At 40.0% G+C, this 17584-nt stretch overlaps 1 protein-coding gene across 1 annotated transcript in view; it reads right to left on the bottom strand.

Moving 5' to 3' along the window:
- LOC123759255 (uncharacterized) overlaps nucleotides 1–17584 on the bottom strand; it is a 267157-nt gene that overhangs the window by 48683 nt on the left and 200890 nt on the right. The window contains exon 15 of the mRNA XM_069334751.1: nucleotides 3385–3484. Coding sequence (XP_069190852.1) covers nucleotides 3385–3484 — 100 coding nt within the window. The remainder of the gene's footprint in view (nucleotides 1–3384; nucleotides 3485–17584) is intronic.

Genomic DNA, 17584 nt, shown 5'->3' with positions numbered 1-17584 from the left:
GTCGGGGAAGTGGCTCAAATAGCCTCGGCTATCACTTCCTTTTGACGGCCGTGATGGTCAAGCGGATTAAGGCGCCCTGTAGTTACCAGTTGCGTTGCTTCTGGGAGTATGGGTTCGAGTCACTTCTGGGGTGTGAGTTTTCATTCGCATATAGTCCTGGGGACCATTCAGGCTTGTTCGCATATATATACATATATATATATATATATATATATATATATATATATATATATATATATATATATATATATATATATATGCGGAAAATCCACAGAAAAATATGAAATGAGGTGAACGTTTCGGCTTTGTTAAAGCCTTTGTCAACACCAGACTGACTAAGGAGAAGGGAGAAGGGGGGAAGATATATAGGCCGACACCTGACCAACCCATCCCAAAGGTTGGTCAGGTGTAATTAACCAAAAACAGGTATAGCTTAGCTTAGGATGGTCAAAGAGGATTAAGCGGTCAGAGAATAAGGATGAAAGATTAAAGAAAAGCCTCATGAACACACAATATATGAATATACAATTATAATGAGACATTGTAAGCCTCTCTATCAGAGTTGTTTCTTAAACTGTTGTGCAATATTATAACTTAAAAATGGATCAAGTTTGTACATTCCAGTACTAACATTAAGAAGATTTGGACACTGACTGATTACAGCAGACTCAATCAAATTCCGTTCCACGAAATCCCCACAATTGGTAATGCTTTTTGCCCCATTCCAGTTAATATTGTGATCGCATAAACTCGTATGTAGATACAATGCATTAGACGTTTGGGCAGTTCTAATACTATAAGCATGTTGTGACAACCGCAATTGTAAGGACTTTCCTGTTTGTCCAAGGTACACAGAATCACAATCATTGCAGGGAATCGAATACACACAACCTGCTGTATCAGGGGAGTTTTTTATTAAATTGGATTTGATCGTACTATTAGTGAACACCAAATTTATATTAAGTTTCTTAAAAATCAGAGACAATTTTTCAAGTCCACTCGCATAAGGTACCACCAATGAGTTAATAATTTTTGGTTTCGCCTTAGGGACGTGATTATAAAACGTACGCTTGGCTTGTACAAACGAGAAATCCAAAAACCTCTTAGGATATTGTAAACTCTTCCCAATTTCATATATTTTAGCAATCTCTTCATCAAAAAACTCAGGGCTGCAAACCCTCAAAGCTCGTAGAAACATTCCTGAAAATACTGCCTGTTTAACTTTACTATGATGATTCGAATAAAAATGAACATACGACCCCACGTTGGTAGGTTTCCTATACACATTAAATTTGACCTTTCTAGTGACTCTATGAATCATAATGTCCAAAAACGGAAGAGTACCATTCTCCTCAGTCTTACAAGTGAATTTTATTGAAGGTACCAAAGAATTGAGTTCATTAAGAAAAACTATCTGGTCTTTGTTGCACGGCCATAAGCACAAAATATCATCAATATACCTATACCAAACCACATTAGCCGGGATAATCCTGGATAAGATTTTTGTTTCAAAGAATTCCATATACAAATTGCTTAAAACTGGGGACAGGGGATTGCCCATCGCCATACCAAATGTTTGTTTGAAAATTTTTCCATTAAAACTAAAATAATTGTCTTTTATACACAATTTAATAAGTTCCAATACTTTATTGGTCTGCAAGCTCAAATTATATTTAGGCAGTTCCTCACGTAGAAATTCTAACAGATCATCAACAGGAACTTTAGTGAATAAAGAGGTCACATCGAAACTTATAAGTTTAAAATCAAAATTTAAATTCAATGTGGATAGCTTATTAACTAAGTCCACATTGTTTGTCAAGTGTGAGTTGGAAATAGTACCAACTATAGGGGACAAAACTTTGACTAACCACTTAGAGAGTTTATAAGCCGCCGAACCAATTGAACTAATAATCGGCCTTGCCGGATTATATGGCTTATGAGTTTTTATAAGACCATACATGTAAGGAAGAGAGGGGGATCGACTTGTTAGCCTAGATATCAACTCTTTATCGCCTTTACACACGGTTTAAAGAGTTTTGTTAAAATGTGCAATCACTTTTTCAGTAGGATCTCTGTTAACCAATAGATAAGTATCCCTGTCTTCCAAGAGTAACTCCATTTTTCGGACATAGTCATCTTTATTCATAATAACTACTGCATTTGACTTATCAGCCTTGGTAATATGTAATGAACTATCTTTTTTTAGATTTTTGAACGCATGAACAAATCGACTTGGACAATTAGGAACAGAATTATTAAGTAAAACGCCATACATCATACCTTTGCACACATTAATATCTTCAACTGAGACATTGCTATACTTTTCAAGATTGCTGAAACCTTTGGCTATATCTACATAATTGACTGTTCCGTTAGATGTGGCAAAGCTCAGTCCATATCCTAATGCAACTCCCCTGATACAGCAGGTTGTGTGTATTCGATTCCCTGCAATGATTGTGATTCTGTGTACCTTGGACAAACAGGAAAGTCCTTACAATTGCGGTTGTCACAACATGCTTATAGTATTAGAACTGCCCAAACGTCTAATGCATTGTATCTACATACGAGTTTATGCGATCACAATATTAACTGGAATGGGGCAAAAAGCATTACCAATTGTGGGGATTTCGTGGAACGGAATTTGATTGAGTCTGCTCTAATCAGTCAGTGTCCAAATCTTCTTAATGTTAGTACTGGAATGTACAAACTTGATCCATTTTTAAGTTATAATATTGCACAACAGTTTAAGAAACAACTCTGATAGAGAGGCTTACAATGTCTCATTATAATTGTATATTCATATATTGTGTGTTCATGAGGCTTTTCTTTAATCTTTCATCCTTATTCTCTGACCGCTTAATCCTCTTTGACCATCCTAAGCTAAGCTATACCTGTTTTTGGTTAATTACACCTGACCAACCCATGGGATGGGTTGGTCAGGTGTCGGCCTATATATCTTCCCCCCTTTTCCCTTCTCCTTAGTCAGTCTGGTGTTGACAAAGGCTTTAACAAAGCCGAAACGTTCACCTCATTTCATATTTCTCTGTGGATTTTCCGCATAAATTGATCAGTGTTTTGTGATCGTCAATTGCATATATATATATATATATATATATATATATATATATATATATATATATATATATATATATATATATATATATATATATATATATATATATATATAATATATATATATATATATATATATATATATATATATATATATATATGTCGTACCTAGTAGCCAGAACGCACTTCTCAGCCTACTATGCAAGGCCCGATTTGCCTAATAAGCCAAGTTTTCATGAATTAATTGTTTTTCGACTACCTAACCTAACCTAACCTAACTTTTTCGGCTACCTAACCTAATATAAAAAGTACCTGTCATTAAGTGGTGATACAAGTGGACTTCCCTTCTCGGTCACCAAGGCAAACATCAGTGGCATGAACTCCTCTTTTGACTTGTAGAAGGAACACTGTCCTGTGGGTAAATAAAATGAAGTTTGTAAGTAATTTTAAAATGAAGAACCTATTTTAAGTAGTCAGAGTATGAAAATTTTTACTCTGACTCAAAGAAAACGAGTTTACAGTGGAAATTTTAATTAAACCAAGGATATATTGCCACGCCATTAAAATATCTACATTCAATATAAATCTATTACTTAAAACCTTTTGTCTAGTATTGGAATCAATAAAAATTTGTTCTAAGTGACTGGTTCAAATAATATAATAAATAAAATCAACGCCTCCTTACATTCTTCCATATATGACCAGAACATTGGTTCAGCTACTGGGATGTCACTAGACCCGGGGCAGGAGAGGGATGTCACGGAGTAAATCTCGTGAGGAAGCACTCTAGGCAGCTACGTTCATTCTCATGACCCTAGCAATCTTTACGTTCTTCTGATGCCTTGTTTCCGGTTGTCAAATATTTAACAACAAATTTACAGAGCTCTCTAATATTATATACTATGCAACTGTTGATGAGGCGGGCGAACACCCAAATCAGGATAAGCCTCTCATAATAATTTATGTGCCATATCTATCATTAGAAGGCTATTTGCAGTAGTTATATTGTGTCCTTCTGGCAGATTTTCTGTAGCAGCCTGAAGAAAGTGGTGACATCTGCCTGTGGCAACACGTGAGGACGCCATAGCCACGAGGCTCATACCTGGCTGATTGCCCACGTGTAATATAGTTCCTAGAGCAGAGGAGGCATATCCACTCTTTAGCTGGCAAGTAATATGGCCAAACCATCACGTTAAATATATTGCCCCAAAACAACGTGAGCTATTGTATCACTATATTCATGAGACCCTCCCTACTAATGATAGGCCGTTGATGTTGGGCATTATGGACAACCAAAGGTGTGACCAATGTACTGAAATTGAGAATAATATGCATGTGTTTTATTTCTGTAAGTAGAAAGTTGTTCTTGTAAACTGGATTAGAGATATTCTATATTGTGTAAATCATTTAAAGAAAATAAGTATAAGATTTAGGGATTTAAAGTTCATGCTCTGTGATAATATGAAACACCTGTTTACTGAGAATTATACTACTGTATATGTAATGTAGTATTTCCTTTTAAAATTTATGTATATATGATTTAAATTGTATATTATTAAATACAGATAAAAAAATATTACCAACGTGTACCACACTAGTACTCAAATTGAAGCCATCAAATCAGATATGGCTATTAAGAATTCAAATTAACCAATGTATATTAACCAACTAACCAATTAATATAAATCTTACTACCAATCGATAATTTTCGATTTATAGGCTACAACTAATAACCCCCAACTTGTGTAGGGACTTGACTTGTGGGAGAATTTAAATTAAAAAAGTCCACCCAATTAAACATACAGCCCGCTAACCTATCGTAAGAAATAAATAATAAATTAATTTTGAATTATCAATTAAAATTCATCAAAATAAATAATAAAATTCCATGATTCAAAATTCAACACACCTGTAGAAGTTACTTGATGAGTTCAGGGTATTGTTAAATTCAGGAATGCTGGATGCATTGGGTGCTAGATTCTTTAGCCTAATATTATTGATTACCTAAGGAGACTGAGTGTGGTCAATTACTACTTGTCGAGAATAATTCTAGGTCTGCAGTGGATTCAATGGCTTGGTCGCTGTTACATGTATCTGTTTAGGTAGGGACCACTGACTTTTCACTAAGAGCTATGAAACATCTCGGCGAATACTAATTGTACTACATTCAATCTGGGTTTATTACAAAGCTGGGTTTATTACTCAGCTGGGTTTCTCATTCAGCTTGTTGCTGGAGAGTGGATTTTACTGCTGAGTAATTTATTATTGTTGGCGGGCATAGGCTTCTTCGCGTTTAAAAGTTTACCTGTCAGTAAGCAGCCACCTGTAGATTGGAGCATATTCATGCCCAATCGTTTAACATGTCCAGTGATGAACTGGTAACAGTAGTTTGTTCCAACTAGTACATTTACATTATTTGGGCGGTCAGACGTTAACTGGTTGTCAGCCAAATTAATTTCATGTTCCTGCAGGACTGCAGTCTGTAAGGACTGTGTACCTTAGACCATTAACATTTAGGTCAAAAGGTATTTGATCTACAACAATGGCTTGGATAGCCTTGACATGACTACCTAGACGTTCAAGCGGTTGTACTACTGAATATTCTTGGGGTCCTCGATTTATCATGAACCCTGACAGGTTTAATTTTACCTGTCTGATTGGTTGTAAATTGAGTGTCTCTGCCGCTTTCTGAGTAATGAAAGTTCTCTGCGATCCTTGATCAAATAATCCAAGAGTGGTGATCTTGACTCCTTTGTTCTTTACTTGGAGTTGGGCAATGGACAAGGTTGCATCCTCTTGAGACGCCGGTGAAATTACGCTGTACACATCTCGCACCTTGCAACACTGTACTGGTGTAGATTCTCTTCCTCCTATTCTAGGATTGAATAATTTGTGTTGACAAATTTGCACAGTGCAGCATGATGTTTGCCCCTTCTACACCTATTGCAGGTGTTCAGTGGGGTGTCACAGCTGTTAATATTATGTGATTTGAGACACCTAGTACATTTGTGTAACTGTTTGAGTCGTTTGACTCTTGTGGCTCTATTAGGGGTAATTAATACATTTGTACAGAGAATATTTTTGATTACAAAACAAACATAATCCCCATCCTACAATTCGTTTAGGGGTTGCCTTTTTAGGTGAAACTGCAGCTGCAGGTTGTTAAGGTTTTGCTGCTTGCATTTGCTTGTTATTTATTTTCTTGTGAGTACTTATTGTGCTCTGAAGAGCAATTATTGGGCTCTTGGGAGTACTCATTGGACTCTTAGGAGCACTAATGGGGCTCTTAGGTCTTACTGATGAATCAGTGTTTGACCTGTTGTTATTACATTGATTATTAATAACCTTATTAGCTAATGACAGTGTCAATTTAGGAGTTTCAGGTAAGGAAACTGATATGGGGTACAGTTTCTGTGCATTCAGAAGAGGCATTAAGTGCCTGGTTTGCTAATTCATTTATTATATTACGCAAACCTGCAAATATATCCTGCATTGACAGGACATTACCATTCTGGTATATATATAATTTATTGAGTACCTCACCAGACAATTTTATCTGGATGATAATTTTAGTCATCCACTCACCTCCTTGCTGAAGGAATTTAACAGTGACTCAAGCTGAAAACTAAAAGCTTGTAAAGCAACCCGTCTTCTTAAAAATAACGTCACTTTTGGCTCGTATGCGCGATATGGCTAAATTTGGACGTAATTTGAAATGAAATCGACTCACAAAAGTGACGTACTTTTCCGTTTTCTATTTGAGTCGTCCGGCGTACGCGCAGAGGTTATAAGAGGACACTTTAAATTAACGTTTTGAAACTTTATGAGAATTTCCTGCCCACCTAACCTATCAAAGGACCCTTAACTTACTGATGTTGAAAAAAAAAAATCCCAAATTTATTTTCAATTTTTTTCATTTTCAAATTACATCCAAATTCGGCCATACGGGCAAACGGCCAAAAGCGACGTTCATTTTAAGAGGACAGGCTGTGTAAAGAGTCAACTGATTGTTCTGGTGGAGATAAATCTAGTAATTGGTGTACAAGGTTTATAACAGTCTTCTCATTGTTAGCACTTGCTCTGGAAGGCTGGTGTGTGTAACTATGACTATTACTTGTGTTGCTTAACCAGCTTCTCACAAGAACCGAGAGAAATAAGTGAAGCTGCAACAGCCAGTGAATCTGAACCAGAAAATGGAAATAAAGCTGAAGCTGTAATTAATGCTGAGGCTAAGCAAGAAGCCTTAATTCAGTAGCCTCATGTATTGAATTCACAGAATCCAGGGAATATTGAGATGATTTATCTGATAATTGATCAGACTCTGTGAATGAATAATTACGTAAAGTTGTATTAGATGAGATTGTAGAAAATGAAGGCTTTACTTCAGTTGTTAATCCTGTGTGGGGATCAATATTGATTAGAGGATTCTCCTCATTTTGAGGTAGCTCATGTATTTCATCTGAGCTGGGTGCTTGCTTGGATATAGGTCTACTATAAAAACGTTCAAACAAATTAGGAACATTTTGTGTCGCAAGCACTTTGTTATAGTGATCTAATTTGTCTTGAATTATATCTTCATAGTCGGCAAAGTCAGATTCTATCATACTCAATTCGTCTGGGTCAGTATTACTGACAAGGAGTAAGTTCCTATAAGACTCTATTGTATCCTTTACTTGGTCATATTTTTGGCTAGCCACCTTCGTGGGAATTCTTAGTCTGAAGATGTCATCTGAATCAGTTCCTAAACAGTTGTCACATTTGTCAAGTAGTCTTGATAAGTGATTTTGAAACCTGTCAAGGTTCTTCTAGTTTTTTCTAGAGTAGCCATTCTGGCTGTAAGTTTGAGCCTTATAGCACTTATAATAGCTACTTGTGCAGCTATGGTACTCGCTCATATATGTAGAGCAGGTATAGTTATTAACAACCTGATATTTCCTTGAGGCTGATTGTAATTTACCTCATTTGGAGGTTAGCTACCAACCTAATAATAAGCTACTAAGATTTGAGTGGTACCTTGGTATCACTACAGGTGTTCCTTAGCTTAGCTCTTCAAAATCAGCCTTGGATGGGTAGTGACACTTTAAGTAACACTCAAAGATGAACATAGAAATATGTAATAAAATATAATTACATAATAAATGGTTTATAAATCCCACCCTAATTAGGGTCAGCACTACATAAATAATAATACACCAGCACTGTTTAACACAGTACTGGTTAGGTAATATTCCTACCTATTAATGCAGCTAATGGTGTAGACCGAATTTGTACAAATTTTAGTACTGTGGCATTCTAAAATATCCTACCTTTGCTGGGTTGGCATAACTACAATAAATGTGGTGCAATAATATGTAAATAGTGCTATGTTTTTGGATTTTGTAATTTTATATAATGTATACACTTGTAGAAATTATGTATATGGGAAATTTAATGAACACAAAATTATTAATTGTGTGTGGCATGTATTCTACTGCCGTAAATAATGTTTAACACCTGAATGTACTTCCTTATTGTGGAATATAATGTTATCCGGGTTAGTAATGATTAATTGGTTTATGGGATCAGTAATTTAGATTAGTATACTGGATCCTGAAATTTTAATAAATTCACTGACTTGAGTGAATCAGTAATTATAGATGGAATTTGGTTTAGGCTATAATGGACAGTCTTCTGACAGCCATAAATTTAATTTTTTGTATAGCCCAATAATGGTAACACATATTAATTGGTGTGGGTTAGGCTAACATATGTGGTACACTGCTGGTAACCACAGAGAATAAATTATGTTTAACCTAGGTTACTACACAATGTGATTAGTAATGGTTAGTTAGGATAGCTTGATTCTCAGCTATCTATCCGGTTCGAAGAGGACCAAATTCGTGTCGTGAAGGAAAGCTAACTTCTAATATAATGATATTTATTTGATTAATTATAATTTGAAATATAATTTGTATAAGTAATCAATAATTTGGTTAATGACAAGATCATATAGTAATAAATGTTAGACAATAAATTTGTTCCTATCTAAACGTTCATGAGGCTATAAGAAATATGATTAAATTCCTAGCTCACGTAAATGAAATATAAATTCGATATATTATTATATCTCAACAATTTATGAGAGATTAATCAGTAAATTAACAAAAGATCAGCTGCTTAGCTGTGACATTGAACGGTAGCATGGTTGGCGACAGCATCATCTAGAACCTGCTGAAACATGTGACTCGCTAGTGTGGCATGGGAATTTGTCTCACCTTAGGCTGCTTCAACACACGCTGGAATTCCAATATGGTGTAAAAATTGTTTACACACATGATTTTGTCACTATGGGTTAATAGAAGGGGTAAATTAGGTTCACTGGGAGCTTACTTGTGTTTAGAGGAGGGAGCGTGGTGTAACGACGAACTAAGGGTAAAGTTTACATGTTAAAAGCTCTGAAAAACTAAAACCAAACCACTTAACGTAATTATTGTCCGCCGATGAAATCCTTGGATCGCTGATGGAGTAATTATGCACTCCGGGCCGATTAATAGCAATGGCCGATCGCGTAGCTAGCGAAAACGTCACCTCTCTCTCTCTCTCTCTCTATACTTGTGGCCGTCACAGTGTCTCGTGGCCAAGAGCCCCCTCCTCCCTCAACCTGTCTCGTCGCACACGCGCAACATATTTCAGTAGAAGCGTAAAATTCTTTTCCTTGTAATTGCTCTACTTAATAAATGAATGAGAATAGGGTTACAATTATAGGGAGTTATATATTATTTAAATTCTCGTCAAATAATAATTAATATAAACAATGTTCTTATTAAACGAGAAATGGAGAGAACTTTCTGCTTCCTCCATGTTAGTTTAAGATAACAGATAAACTGTTATACAGTGATCCTTTAGTTGATAACTCGTTGTTGTTGTTAGATCACTAGTTGTTATATTGTCAGATATTAATTCTTGTAAATAATAGTTACAAAGACGAGAATATTATTCAATTCTCTGGCATGTTGACAACATTTATGTCTGACGCAATACTGTCTGGGCATTATCTGACGCAATACTGTCCCTGTATGTTATATATCTTGAGGTTATCTTGAGATGATTTCGGGGCTTTTAGTGTCCCCGCGGCCCGGTCCTCGACCAGGCCTCCACCCCCAGGAAGCAGCCTGTGACAGCTGACTAACTGTCAGGTACCTATTTACTGCTAGGTAACAGGGGCATTCAGGGTGAAAGAAACTTTGCCCATTTGTTTCTGCCTCGTGCGGGAATCGAACCCGCGCCACAGAATTACGAGTCCTGCGCGCTATCCACCAGGCTACGAGGCCCCTTAATTTGTGTTAATTACACAAATTAGTAGGATTAGTATATACGATGTCTAGTATACAATGGTAATTAAATGTTGGTTATTTCCAACAACTAGGAGTGGACTGCTGGCTGTCGTGGAGGGTGGACGTGTTCATTGCTCTCTCCGGCAGTTGGTGGTTGTTTGCCAGTTTTGGCCGTTTGGGGGCGTGTGTGTCTCTGCCCGCCTGTGCTGATGTGGAGTTCACGATGGGGGTCCCCCTTCCCCCTGTACTGCGGGCTCAGTCTGTGGGCCTCGAATTTTCCGGCTGGGCTGGATACCCAGAGATAGCGCTGGTGTGTGAGTTGCTTCATATCCCTGTGATAAACATTTATGGAGTCGAGCTGGTGACGGCACGTGGAGCGAGAGTGAAGTTCACGGAGGAATTGGCATATCAAGACTTTCTCCGTCGATACGAGGGGCGGACATTACCCCTTCCAGATGGTGCAGGCACTGTGTCACTCTCTGATCGGAGTGGTGCCCTCACTTACGTCAGTGTGCATGGGGCTCCATTGGAGTTTCCGGAGGGTCTGCTACGGCGGTACTTCGGCCGGTTGGGCGCAGTGGTTAGTGTGCGGGTGAACGTGGTGTCTTCCAGTCCACTTAAGGGTGTGAGGACTAACATTCGCACCCTGGGCATGAGGCTCCGGGAAGATATTCCATCCTCTGTGCGTCTTATGGGTTACAATGTTCAGGTGTTTTATGCCCACCAGCCTAAGACGTGTTATCGTTGTGGCCTCTTGGGCCATCAGGCTGCTGACTGTTCTGCGCCTGCCGTTGCACCCGTGCACCTCTTCAGTGAACAGGATTTTCCGCCGCTTCCTGTGGAGGAGGATTCAGTGGATATGAACGTCTCTTCAGCCACGGATGTGTCCCCTGTGCCACCTGTTGCGCCGCCTGTTGTGCCCCCTGTTGTTGTCGCCTCTCCTCCGGAGGTTGTGTCGTCGCCTGGTGATTGTCCTGCTCCGACTAGTGTCCCTGGGGTTCTTCAGACTGCCTTCTTCTCGAATCCCCCGTCTTCCAGTTCGTCCTCTGCTGCATCTGACCCTGTCCCTGCACCCTCGCCGTCTGTTCCGGCTGTGCTGGGTGATGGGGTGGATCCGGCGCTTCCTCCTGTGCCTGGCCTGGTGCCCCATGTGGTTGAGGATGCTGCCGTTCTGCGACGTGCATCGGTTCGCCCGGCTTGTGTTGCGCGTGTCTCTGAGTCAGCCTCCGGGTCTGATGATTGCGGCCAGAGCCTAAGCATTCCCGGCGTTCGTCTTCAGCATGGGCTGACGTTGGCGACTTCGACGCATGTGGATCTGCCGGCGACGGAGGGGTGGCTCCAGTTGCGTTGCATACTACGGTGACGGCGGAGGTACATTTGCCTGAGGATGCCAGTGCCGGTGTTTCGGCCTCCACTTTGTGGTGTTTGTGTGTTGCTGAGGAAGTCTTGGTTGTAGGGTTGATATAAAGCCATTGCTTGGTTACTGACTTTAATACTTATAAACGGTTACATGACTAGTAGCTACCAAGCTTGGCGGGCGTCCTGTACGCTCTTTGTTTTCCTTCCCTCGGCGTCTGAACTGCAGCACATAGAAAACGGATGGTACCATTTTCTGTGAACATGACATCCCTCCTTTTCTTTAAAAAGAATGAATACAGGATGTCTACCATGCTTGTAGCACAAAGCAAAGTTATTGACACAGAGTAAGTTATTAACATATCAAGAGATATTGCATACATTTAACATTAATTAAGCACACAAAGAATTTAAACAACTTAATCTTTACCACAAAGGATTTCAATGTTAAAATACATATGCAATGTTAAACAAACATGAAAGAAACTGTAATACAAGGTTACAAAATATTGAATGAGAAATCTGCATTATTCAAAGAATATTAAATTTAGTTTAGCATAATAAGTAAATACTTTGCATAACATAGGAACACATTTAATCATCATATCGTGTAGGGCGTTTTAACATGACGTTTAGGACGAGAGTCCTTAAATACAATAACATCCCTTGATGAATTGTTTGTCGGGTTATAACTATTTTTTTCTTTATCCTTTGTACGACTTTGCACTTCATCATTTTCTACACCAGTTGGAATCACTTTGAAATAGGCCATATTACGTGTTATACTATGACCTCTATTACTCGCTGTTGCCATAGTTCCTTTTACACTAATCACTTTATATGGTTTTGTATCATACTGCATATCTAGCTTTCCCTCTTTTTTTCTTTTTAACGAGAACAGTGTCGCCAACCTTTATGAATTGTTCTTTTGCACGTCGATCATGAGCAATATTCATTTTGCCCTTGGCTAGTGCATCCTTCTGAGCGAGACGTTTATCCGTTACCTTGGCTGGCGTGACAGGAAGTGCAATTCTCATAGGACGTCTAAATAAAAGTTCGCCAGGCGATTTGCCCGGTGTCCTTGATGTGCAAACTTCAGAGCACGTTGCTGGAGAACAGATGGAATGACGATACGAGTACCTCGCAGCACGGTGTCGCGTTGTTGCGTAACACTTAATTCTGTCTGGATGCGTTCAAGTGCTTTGAATGCATCTTGGTCAACTCCTGAGGGCGGGATGCGTGGAAACTTTTTCTTCGTCAATGCATCCACTGTTGCTTGCAGAGTTGGGTCCTCTAGGGTTGCAGTACGGATTTCATCAAGAGTGAGAGCCTTAGGGACTGCATAACAGGTTACGGGGTGTACATATTCCTCGGCAACTTGTTGATGCTTGGTGATGGTGAAACTGTTGGCAGGATGTCGACTGATGTAATCAGCGGGTTTGCCTGCACCCGGCTTGTATTTCACCATAAAGTTGTATGGTTGCAGACGAAGAGCCCATCTCTCAATGCGAGCTGGTGGTTTGGACTTCGGATTATTGAAGATGGTCTCCAACGGTTTGTGGTCAGTGACTATCGTGGTGAAGGGTGCACCAAGCAGATACACACTGAAGTGTTCACAGCCCCATACAAGAGCAAGTGCTTCCTTCTCTGTGTGTCTGTATCGTTGCTCCCCATCGGTGAGAGAACGGCTGGCGTTGGCAATTACTGCTCTGGAATCTGGTTGACCAGGTTTGTGTTGGGCTAACACAGCACCTAAACCAACAGGACTAGCATCCACCGTTAACTCAGTGTCCATTGATGGATCAAAGTACGCAGCAGTCGCATTCTCTACTAGTGCATCTTTCACAGCATCAAATGCATTTTGCTCGATATCGCTCCAGTATCGTAATGCATTTTTCTTCAGGAGCTCACGTAGAGGCTTCGTAATGGTAGCAAAATCTGGAATGAAGCGAGAACAGTAGTTTGCCATTCCCAGAAAACTATGTACTTCAGTGGATGTTGAAGGAGGTGCAGCATTTTAATATCTGCAACTTTCTTAGGATCTGGAGACAGACCTTTGTCACTAAGTACATGTCCAAAGAATTCAATTTTATGTTGATTGAACTCACACTTTGCTCGGCTTAGCGTCAAATTCTTTTCTCGTAAGCGTTGCAATGTTGCACGAAGAGCTTTGTCATGTTCAGCTTGGGTACGGCCATAAACAATGATGTCATCAGACATGTTGTCAGCATTAGGTATATCTTGCAATACCTGGCTGATGATGTGCTGGAATACCTCAGCAGCACTGTTAATACCAAAACTCAGGCGCTTGTACCTATACAGACCTCGATGTGTCGTAAACGTTGTGATGAATCGACTCTCATCATCAAGTTCAAGCTGATGATAGCCCTTGTTTAAATCTAACTTGCTGAATACAGTTGCACCATTCAGGCAGTAGATCATATCATCTACAGTGGGTGTAGGATGGCGTTCACGCATTATTGCCTTGTTGGGAACATGCATGTCCACACAAATGCGTATCTCATCTGGATTCTTCGGCTCTGGTGGAGTGACAATTGGGCTTACCCATGGTGTTGGGCCTGTTACTGGTTCAATGATATCTAGTTCCATCAGCCTATCCAGTTCGGCATCGACTTTCTTGCGAGTATGGAATGGTTGTCGGCGATGTGGTTGGGCAACTGGAATTACATCTGGGTTGATATGCAGATGTACTTTGCTATCAGTATAACAACCTATGGATTTAAATCGATCAGAAAATTCAGCAACAATAGCATCAACATTGTTTGCAGATTCCACTGCTACAGCATTAGAAAGCTGAAGTAGCCCCAATTTGGTTGAAGTCTTGTAACTGAGTAAAGACTCCTTTGCATTCCTAACAACATGGAATGTAGTAGTGAGCATTGCACTCTTTAACCTAATCTCTGCAGTGAAAGTTCCAATCACTGGCAAGGCTACCTTTGAAGCATAGGCAGTGGCTTTGCCATTATAGTTTTCAAGCTTTGGGAACAGTTTTTTAAATTTTTTATAGTGACATTCAGCAATGGTGTCAATGTTTGATCCAGTGTCAATGAGAACTTTGAGACAAATACCAGCAATGTATACTATAGTCTCTGGGTTGTTTGGAAGATCATTCCATTCTGTGATTGATTGTACTCCATGAGTATAATCACATTCACTGTCATCTGAGACTGGTTGTAATGAAATGTTGTCTTGTACATTATTAACATTTTGGATATGAGGTGCAATATTGTGTTTACCACCTCGACCCCTATGAACTGATCCTCGTACAGTGCTTTTATTCACTGACTGTGGTTTCTTGAGTGCGAAACGACACATAGAACCAAAATGACCTAGTTTTCCACACTCATAGCACTTCTTACCTTGAGCAGAACAAACATTATCTTGGTGCGGGTAGTCTCCTCCACAATTGTAACATTTATTGTTGACACCCTCTGATGTGGGTCGTTGTGACTGCTTGAGTCTTGTTCCATGACTCCAGGTGTGATGTGGTTCTCGGCTCAATTTACTGTTAGGTTTGGCATGATATCTTCTTTGATTACGATGTCCTTCCTGAACCTTACATACTTCATCACTGTTAGTAACAGTGGCAGAACCGTTGTTGGCACTGCACTCCATGACACGAGCATAACGTGCAGAATCTTCCATTCGACGAGCCATAACCAGTATCTTGGTAAGAGAACTTTCATCATCAACAAGTTCTAGAGCTCTTCGACGGAGACGTGTAGATGTGCATGTTTCAATTATTTGCTGTTTGATTTCTTTGTCAACGTCAGCAAACTCACAATGGGCTGCTAAACCCTGCAGACGTGTGTGGTATTGATCAACGGTTTCATTAGAGTTGTCTGGCTCTCCTGAAATGCATAATTTCCATTGCAGTATTTTGCCTTGGTTTGAAATGTTCTGTTAATTTGGCTTTGGCAGTGTCATAATCTTTGGCACCACCAGTGTCTTTCAGTGTATCAAAGATGTCACAAACTCGATCACCTGCATAATGAAGTAGAAAGGCACGCTTTCTTTCAGCATTTTTGATGTCAGAAACTATCAACAAATTTTCAAACCTTTTAAGCCATTTGATCCACCTCTGTGACAGGTTTGTCTGGTCACAGTCAGGATCAATTGCAGGAAACTGAGGTATATTTGCCATTTTTACTGAATAAATGTAAACTTATCACTTAAATGTTCCTCAGAATACTAAACACTTACTGCACTGTATATGTTAGTTAAGCATTCACTGTAATTACTTTAATTTTGCAAAGCACACAAGCATTTTAATGCAAAAGTTCACAACAGTGCACAATATAGGAGCAACTGACTTCTTACCTAGCTCTGTATACATTTGTTGTTCCTACCCACAGCTGCACAGCAGTTGTCAGCAGTTGGCACAGCAGTAGTAAGTAGTTGGTACAGCAGTTGTCAGTTTACAGCGTGAAGAATTGTAGCACATAGTGCGTTTCGTATACAAAACATCGGGTTTTGTATACAGCATCAAAGCGTCGTTTCGTACACAGCGTCGGCAGATTCCCAGTACACAGCTTCAGTCAGCACATAGCATTGGTTAGCACATAGCTTGGGTTAGCACACAGCACTGGATAGCACACAGCATCGGTTAGCACACAGCATTGGTTAGCACACAGCATCGGGTATGGTGCTCACAGACAGCACGACTTCCCTTCCTCCTCCGGGGGCGAGACAGCATGTTTCTCCTTGTGTTTTAAGCTGAACAAATACCTGCATTCACAGTTCATCCTCGTCGTCAGTGTGGTGTTTGTGTGTTGCTGAGGAAGTCTTGGTTGTAGGGTTGATATAAAGCCATTGCTTGCTTACTGACATTAATACTTATAAACGATTACATGACTAGTAGCTACCAAGCTTGGCGGGCGTCCTGTACGCTCTTTGTTTTCCTTCCCTCGGCGTCTGAGCCGCAGCACGTAGAAAACGGATGGTACCGTTTTCTGTGAACATGACACACTTCAGATATGGTGTCTGCGGTTCCTGCTTCGGGTGCGTCGCCTGCATCGGATGGCTCCGGTTCCTCGTGGGGGGTGGTTTCCCCTGCTGAGGTTCGCGGTGAGCGGGGTGGCCTGGTGATGGTGTTGAAAAAGGCTGCTCGCTCTGTGGGTTCTGTAACCCCTTCCTCGGTCCCCGTTTCATCGGCTGCGGTCTCGGCGCCTCTTCCGTCTACCAACAGGGAATATTTGATCTGGGAGGCCTAGAAGTGAAAGTATCCTTGGGCTGCAGAGACATATGGTCCTGTCTCTAAGTAATGTATTCCTCAATCATGATTCCTTTGTGTATTGTGTGTTGTGGGTTGTTTCCATTTGTGTGCATGGTTGTGGGGTGCGGGTCGGGTGTGTGTGAGTGGGTGGGGCGGGTTTGTTTCCCAGTTCCTGCGTGCTCCGGTTTGTGGTTGTGGGTTTATTTGTGTTGCTTGTGTGTGTGTGTCCGGTTCCTGTGCGGTCCGGGGTTTGGTTTGTGTGTGTGTCTGGTTGTGGCTGTCATGTTCTTATGTTATGCTTTGTGGTTCTATGTTTTTATGATGGTGTTTGTGTAGTGTTGATGCCCTTCAGGCTGTTGGCGTGACCCGGTCTGGGTTTATGCTTTTTGTCGAGTTTTGCCATTGTGCTTTTCTTTTTGTTTGTTGTATACTTGTATTAATTTCTTATTATTATTATTTTCGTTTTGTGTTGGTGCCTCTCCGTGTGTGTTTGTGGTGCTGGTAGCCTTGTTATGTATATTTATTGTTTTGGTGTGTTATTTCTGTATTTATTCCACTGTGTTTAACTTAATTGTTGTGTTTTGTTTGTAATTATTGTTGTTTTGTG

This window comes from Procambarus clarkii, chromosome 32 (assembly GCF_040958095.1).
Source record: "Procambarus clarkii isolate CNS0578487 chromosome 32, FALCON_Pclarkii_2.0, whole genome shotgun sequence".
NCBI lineage: Eukaryota > Metazoa > Arthropoda > Malacostraca > Decapoda > Cambaridae > Procambarus > Procambarus clarkii.
The sequence above is the reverse complement of the archived record's forward strand: the minus strand, read 5'-3'. Positions and strand labels throughout refer to the sequence as shown.